The sequence below is a fragment of the Poecilia formosa genome, unplaced genomic scaffold (genome assembly GCF_000485575.1).
Source record: "Poecilia formosa unplaced genomic scaffold, Poecilia_formosa-5.1.2 Scaffold188, whole genome shotgun sequence".
Lineage (NCBI taxonomy): Eukaryota > Metazoa > Chordata > Actinopteri > Cyprinodontiformes > Poeciliidae > Poecilia > Poecilia formosa.
Window position 1 is genome coordinate 700414 of NW_006800127.1, and position 7456 is coordinate 707869.

The 7456-nt window shown below is 39.3% G+C and overlaps 1 protein-coding gene across 1 annotated transcript; it reads right to left on the bottom strand.

Moving 5' to 3' along the window:
* Positions 1–626: 626 nt before the first annotated feature.
* Positions 627–7372, bottom strand: mat1a (methionine adenosyltransferase 1A). The gene is made up of 9 exons (XM_007566211.2): positions 6262–7372; positions 5143–5265; positions 4943–5055; positions 4449–4592; positions 3914–4039; positions 3737–3829; positions 3473–3655; positions 3251–3384; positions 627–2114 (listed from the first exon to the last, which is right to left on the bottom strand). The coding sequence occupies exons 2-9, from the start codon at positions 5243–5245 to the stop codon at positions 2012–2014; spliced, it is 999 nt and encodes a 332-aa protein (XP_007566273.1). The 5' UTR covers positions 5246–5265; positions 6262–7372; the 3' UTR covers positions 627–2011.
* Positions 7373–7456: the final 84 nt, after the last annotated feature.

The window sequence follows — 7456 nt, forward strand, 5'->3', positions numbered from 1 at the left end:
TGCAAAGTGACAAGATTGTATGTATATTGTAATGCTTAATGAATAAAAACTTTAAAAAGTCCAAAGTGTGAATATGTGGGTTAAGATCAATCTTTAACTGCAATGCTGCAAAACGGGCTGGGTGAACATTTTTGATCAGCGAAGTTGAATACATTTGTTTTCATCCATGTATGAATATAGTTGTTGAAACAACCAAAGCCCTTAGATCATGAACATCTTCTATTAAATTACAATAAATGACAAACGGGCACCATCTACAGCGACAGACATGTTTATTTGCACCACAGGTAAAGGCCTGTAAGAATATCTTAAAATAAATTACACTTTCATCAGAAGAAGCATAGCAGACAGAATCTTTTTGAAAAATCCCAACTTGTTTAGTTCATTTAGAAAAAGGAAACTAAATCAAGATATGCAGCAAGTGACTTGAGAGGAACTGCTATGGAGACATCATGACTCCATTAACCCCTTTCTGGTTCTTATAGAACAACACTTATTTGCATATATTTTCTTGTGTTTCCCCTTTTTTTTTACGAGTGGCTAAAGAAACCAGTTCTATGTTATATATTTTACCTCAGGGGAACAGAAACTCTGAACGACTCAAAAACAGGAAAGTATGATGCGAACATGTTTCATTTATGTTTATTTTAAATGGATCTATAGATGTAGCAATATTTGTGCCGTCTTCCATTATATTAGTATTGCATAGAAAAATAAAATTTTCTCCATCATCCTCTACAAAATAAAATTGCTGCAGACAGCTGTTCACATCTGTTCTCCTTTTATTGGTTTATTATTTACATTGTCCATTTTCTCTGCCTATAAAGATGGCAGAGATGACTGGCACCTCGAAATAGAGGAAAACCTCTATTATATACACATTGTTGGCTGCAGATGAACGCACTCACACTTAGTACCTCTGCGGTCTCTTCAAAGGGATTAAACAATAAAGAAAGCTCAAAATTAAAATGTCTGAATGCCCTTTAGAAAATCTTTCAGTAACCCTCCCTATTTTTCTCTAAATCAGGAGATTTAATGCCACGACAGAGAGTTTCAGTGAGCTCGACAGCAAAGAGATTTCATGACGCAGCAAACTCACATTCAGAAAAGCAACACGTAGAGAAGTCCATATTAATGAAGGGAATTTTACATCTGCAACACAGAAGATTGGGTGAGTTTGGAAATAAATTAAGACATTGATGGTCCACTAAACGATTTAGCTTCAGTTTTGTGTGTCACAAAGTCCCAAAGCAAAGCAAGGTTCAGTTGTTTGACAATTTCCTAAATTGTGCGACACTAACAGCAAAAATGGAAAAAAAACAAACAAAAACAAAACAAAAAAAAACACAAAGATACAGATGATCCCATCTTGTGGATTTTGTTGACGTAGAAACGATGTTGATGTTTCTGCAATGTTTAGACAGCCAAGGACATGTAGAGGAAAAAGTAAAGACTCTGAAAAATATAAGATGCAATATTATTTTGAATCTTTCTCTGCTGAGTTAATACGATGAAAACTGCATTTTCTGACTTGTCAGAAGCACCTGGTTAGGATTAAAAGTCGAGGTTGTTTCATTGCTTTGTGCTGCCCTCTAAAAACAATATTCCTCAGGTAGTTGTATGGAAGTAATGATCTTAAGAGTGTTTTTGTTGTTGTTGTGAGGCTGGCTTGATCATTTGCTTTGGACCGCTGATTCATTAAAGCTCTTCTCATGAAAGAACCTTCTACCACTTGAGACCCTTAAGCAACTTGAACATATTTTTTCTAAGTTTGGCTTTAGTACAGACCTTAGGCAAGTTAAGATCAACTAATGTACAATAAAAAGCTGAAAGTTATACATCTGGTAATTTCAGTTCTGTTCAAAGGAAGTGGAAATGGAGCTCCCGTTTCACTGGAAACGGACTCTTTGGTCTGACTGGGTTAATTATGCATCTGAATGAGTCGGACATTACAGTCCATAAAGAAGCATCTCGATCGCTCTTCAAGGTGGCCGATCCAGACAAGAAGTTTTTAATAAACGAGCTCCTTAGGCACCTCCCAAGAAAACTCTGGTCGTCCAAAGTGGCCATACGAGGCCGTCTGCTGGTATATCGGCCTCTTCAGCTGCAGATCTCTGAACACAATACAGAAAAAAATGCGGTGTTGGTTAAAATGAGTTACACAGAGGTCTCAAACCTGTGGAGGCAAGATAACACAGCCTGACGCAACAAAACTCCCATTTCCACCTAACAAAAAAAAAAAAAAAACCTGAAACCACAACCAAGCATGTAAACCTGAATTGTCAAGAAATGTGCATATCTCATATAAATGAAGCCAAGCAGACCAAACACGGATGACATTTGAAGTCTTCAATAATAAGTAAGCTGAATGTAAACAAAGTTTTGTTGCTAGCAGTCTTAGGATTAATTGAGCATAGTTCAGACACAGTAGCAGATATTTGACTGAAATTAATATTAAACCAGTAACATTGATTGAGGTGGACTAGAATAAGACCAAGTGTTTTGTATTTTTGGAAAAAAAAACAAGAAACAGGAGGAAGAAATAGCTGACATGGCAACCATGTACAAAGTAGAAGTAAACATCCAAGGAGTAATCTGTTTGTAGCAACTCATCTTAAGAATTTCAGATGTTTTATTGGAAGGAAATTAATTCTGGACACATAAATAAATGCTCTTATTTTTTTCTTTCAGCATAGTAACCCTATCGGAAAGTAAACAGACGCATGCGGATATTGCATAAAACACATAAAAGTACCACAAATCTTTACTGTTTCCTTTATATCTAAAGCAACATCAGTGTAACATCTTTTTCCACAATGTTTTATTAGGAGCCACTGTGGAAAATCTAAAGAGCCGCATGTGGGTCTGGAACCGATTGCAGACCGCAGCTATGTGGAAAATATTCATCTTAAGCCAAAAGATGACGGCTGGCGCCACCCAGTGGTGTCATGTGAAAACAGCCATGTCTTAAACGCACAAAAACTTCTTAGTAGGTCTCATTTCATTACTTTTTTTTCTTGCAGATTGCTATTTTATTTATAATTTTATTATTGGATTAATTTTTATTGATTAGTTGAAACTCAAAAAACAAAAAAAAAACAAAAAGAAGGGAACGATTAGAGATGCAGACACAGATTTGAATTTTTATTTGAGATCTGACCTGAAGATGAGTGTTTTAGCTTATGTTCGGTTGAGAACTTTAAAAAGCTTCCAGAAACACCGTGAGACATAAAAAGCCGTGTGAGACTACCTGACTATAACTCCGGGGCGCAGATCAAAGTTCTTGTTGACAATCTTGAGAAGTTCTGACTCTGATTTCTGAGAGGAGCCGTATGTGAACAACGAGATGGACAAAGGATGGGCCACACCAATAGCATATGACACCTGAAGAAAGACATATAGATTAAAATCACATTTTCATCAGCAAAGCTGTCAGTGATGTGCAGCGACTGAACTGGTACTGTGCGCTCACCTGAACCAGAACTCTCCTGCACAGTTTTGCTTTGACCAAAGATTTTGCCACCCAGCGAGCGGCGTAAGCAGCCGAGCGGTCCACTTTTGAGAAATCTTTGCCGGAGAAGGCCCCGCCGCCGTGAGCTCCCCAGCCTCCATATGTGTCTACAATAATCTTTCTGCCTGTGACACCAGCATCTCCCTGACGGCCAACAAAAGTAGAGCATGAACACAAGAAATCTAGCAGTTCATTTTGTTTTATCTCTCTATCTCTCGTTCCAACCTGCGGTCCTCCGATGACAAAGCGGCCACTTGGCTGGAGGTGGTACACGGTTTTGTCGTCCAGATATTTAGCTGGAACCACGGCTTTTATCACCTGATGGGAGACGTTTCACCAGTGAATTCGTACTTATGAATGAATCCGCTGGACTTGTTTGTCTGCGGCTACAAGGGTGAGTACCTTCTCCTTCAGGATCCTCTGCTGCTCCTCCAGAGAGATGCCGTCGTCGTGCTGGACAGAAATAACGATGGTGTGGACTCTCTTAGGCACCACAGCTCCATCCTTCTGGTCATAATGTACCGTCACCTGTGAGACAAACACAAAGTCAAATAATTAGCATGAAGAGGATATTTGAATCTTTTTAATGTGTCAAATTCTCCATTTGTAGAGTCTTAGGTCATTTTTTTTAGATGCAAACAAATAACTGGGATTGTTTTAACACAATGTTGCCTTAAGGCATTATGTCATACACTGAATTACTTATTTTCACTTTCCCTTTTTTTCAATTTGAAGAAATTGCCTTACTATATTCAAGTAAATTTTTTATAGCAATTAGTTACTCATTTATTCATATTTCAGAAGGATGAAATATGAGCGAACATGCCTATATAATCTTCAGAGACGAGGAAAGAAATAATTTAAGAGAAAGACTAGTAACGTGCTTTTTCCAAGAGTGAACTTAGAAAATTTGCAGTAATTCAGCAGAAAATCCAACCTGTGTTTTAGAGTCAGGGCGCAGCCAGGGCACTGTGCCATTGCGTCTCAGTTCTGCCATCTTTGAGTTCAGCTTATGAGCCAGGACGATGGTGAGAGGCATGCACTCCTCTGTTTCATCTGTGGCGTAGCCGAACATCAGACCCTGCAAGGGACGGAGAGAGTCAGAAGAAATGCAAAATATGTGACATTATACCTAGAAGCTTCTCACAATGTCAAATTCAAAGTTGAAGCTCTTCAGTCAAATCACAGGAGACTGATTTTAATGTTTAAAATCTGCACTTCTGCCATGCAGTAGACTGTCTGAACAGTGGATGAGGTTTTTTTTATGGCTTACATGTGAAAATACTTTTAAACATTGCACATTTTGCTACTCATATGTTCAGGCTGATTTTAGCCTAAGCAACCTTGACCCAGTTAGTCGGTTTGATAAACCCTAATGACATTGTTTCAGATCATATCTTTGACAACGCACCAAAGTGAAGTCTTGCCCACCTGGTCTCCTGCTCCGATGTCCTCTTCTCGTCTGTCAATGTGGACGCCCTGAGCGATGTCTGGACTCTGTTGCTCCAGAGCCACCAGCACGTTACATGTCTTGTAGTCAAAACCTGTGGATGGAAACAATGTAACTCACGGTTAAAGACAATAACAACACGAGTCCTCTGCCCTGTTGCTCTCTGTGTCACGTGCCTCACCTTTTTCAGAGTTGTCGTACCCAATGTGCTTGATAGCGTCCCGCACCACCTTCTGATAGTCCACGTTGGCCCGAGATGTGATCTCTCCACAGAGAAGCACCATGCCGGTCTTACACACAGTTTCTGTCAATCACAGTGGATTCATTAGGATCAGGAAGATATTTCAGGATGTCTGTGTGGTGCTACAGTATCTGGAGGCTTTGGGGTGGCTGCTCCCGAGCTTAGTTTGTTGCCTTTATGACACCTCTCTTTGTCAAAGTTGTTGGGACAGAAATCAAAAATAAATAAAACTGTGACGAACTTTAAGCCATCTAAAAAGAAAAAAAGAAGCCAGAATTGAGATCTGGTCTAAATTTGTATGTACAAAGGTTAGTTAAACTGACATTGTATTCTTTGTCAACATTACTAAAGCCGCTGTCTAACCATTTCCAAGCTAACTATGCATGATGGGGTATTGGGAAAAAACATGTCATGTGGGTCTAAAAACGATGAAATGGTGGAGTTCGCTTGGAAGGATCAAGTCCTGTCAGGTTTCTGAAATGTGTCGCTTTTGATGCATTCCCATTCAGAGTGGTGCATGTAAACCAGAATTAATAATACGGTGAAATTCACAGTGTTGTGCTGCATAGTGACCTGGTACATCACTTTTCTGCTATGTCTTATTAAATGAGCAACACATCATCTGGAAATGGCATTTCACTGCTCTATGAGGACTCACAAGTGATCAGAAACTGAAATAACCAAAAACCAGGCCAAGAATCCAACATGGAAAGGCAAGTAAAGCATTTCCACTGTGTTGCTTATAATTATCCAACGTTAATAATTGGCAATTGGCGCCATTTTTGAGTTGTAGTTAAATTTTATATGCAGCAGTGCTGCACTTGCGCAATTTACGTGGCTTGTGAAAGCAACACTGCTTGTACTGCTGAATTTTTTGTCTTGTCCTAAACAAATCCCGTAGTGCCCAGTCAATAATATTGCTGTGCAGCTGTGTTAAATGTAAATGAAGGTGGTGTGGGAGTTTTATTTTCAATGGCATAGTATCTTCACTGGATATTTCTTGGCATCTCAGTTTTTACAAACAGAACATGAAGTCGTCGTGAATTTTCGCCGACTTACCGCAGGCCACTTTAGCATCCGGGTCCTGCCTCAGATGTGCATCCAGGACTGCATCACTGATCTGGTCACAAATCTTATCTGTTGACAAAGTTACGCGACTTAAACAAAAGCCATCATTTCCAGAATAACAGAGAAATCACACACTCAGATAGTGATTAAACTGGGATTTCAGGTTTTTTTCTTTGACAAAAGAGGATCCTTGTATTGTTTTTTTTTCTCCCAAAAAAACTAATTAGCTATCTGTTACAACTTTATTGATATATTAATAACATATTTGTCTCACACGTTATTATTTCAAACAGAAGATGCTTTGTGTTTTCGGCTTGTGTGAGTCTGAGTGCAGCAGAGGGGGATAATACCTCACCAGCCACCCTATTCATGGCTCTTTGTCATCCTGCTGAAGCAACGCAATAAACAGGTTACATCAGAAACAACCCCAACATCTGGCCGGGTGGACGCTTCAGAAACTCAGCTTGTGGACCGTTTAAGAACGCCATAGAAAGTGTTGGACAGAAGGGTGTTTTCTTTCTTTTTTCCCCCTCCATGTTTGCTCAAACTGTCTGAACATTTGGGAACGCTGAACAGATAATCGCTGTGTGTGTGGGAACAGACCAGACTTTGAGGTGTGTTATCAGCTGCTGCTGCTTTCCATAAAGATCACAAACTACTGCAAATGGAAAAAAAAAAAAAAAGATCAACTAAGACAGAGAGGTGATGCAGAACTAAGGGCTTAAAGTTGCACTTGTGGTTTACCACAGAGCTGCATTTACTGATTATCGATTCTGCACGGAGGACTTTGTAAGATTACATATTTGTAAAAGGATTACAAAACATTGACAAGGGGTGAATGAGTGTCCTTCACTCACAGCAACCTGCAGGTCAAAGTGGATTTTAGCTTTCATCTTTTAGGTTCAAATTTAAACAAGTTTTCCTGTAAATGGTACGTAACGCTGTCTTTTTTATTTATTTAGCGTGCAACCGTACACCAGGCTGCCGCACATGCATCTGCTGTCCCATAAGTGAAAGGTGACGGGGCCATGAACACATGTTGCAGTGAATGAAACACCAAGCATGCCTCGAGAGTAAAGACCCAACTCTGCAGAATGATTTTGAACATGAAGTCAATCTGAAACGGCACCGTTTAAAAGAAACTACTATGTTCAATTGCAGTAATAGAGACATTTTACGAGTTATA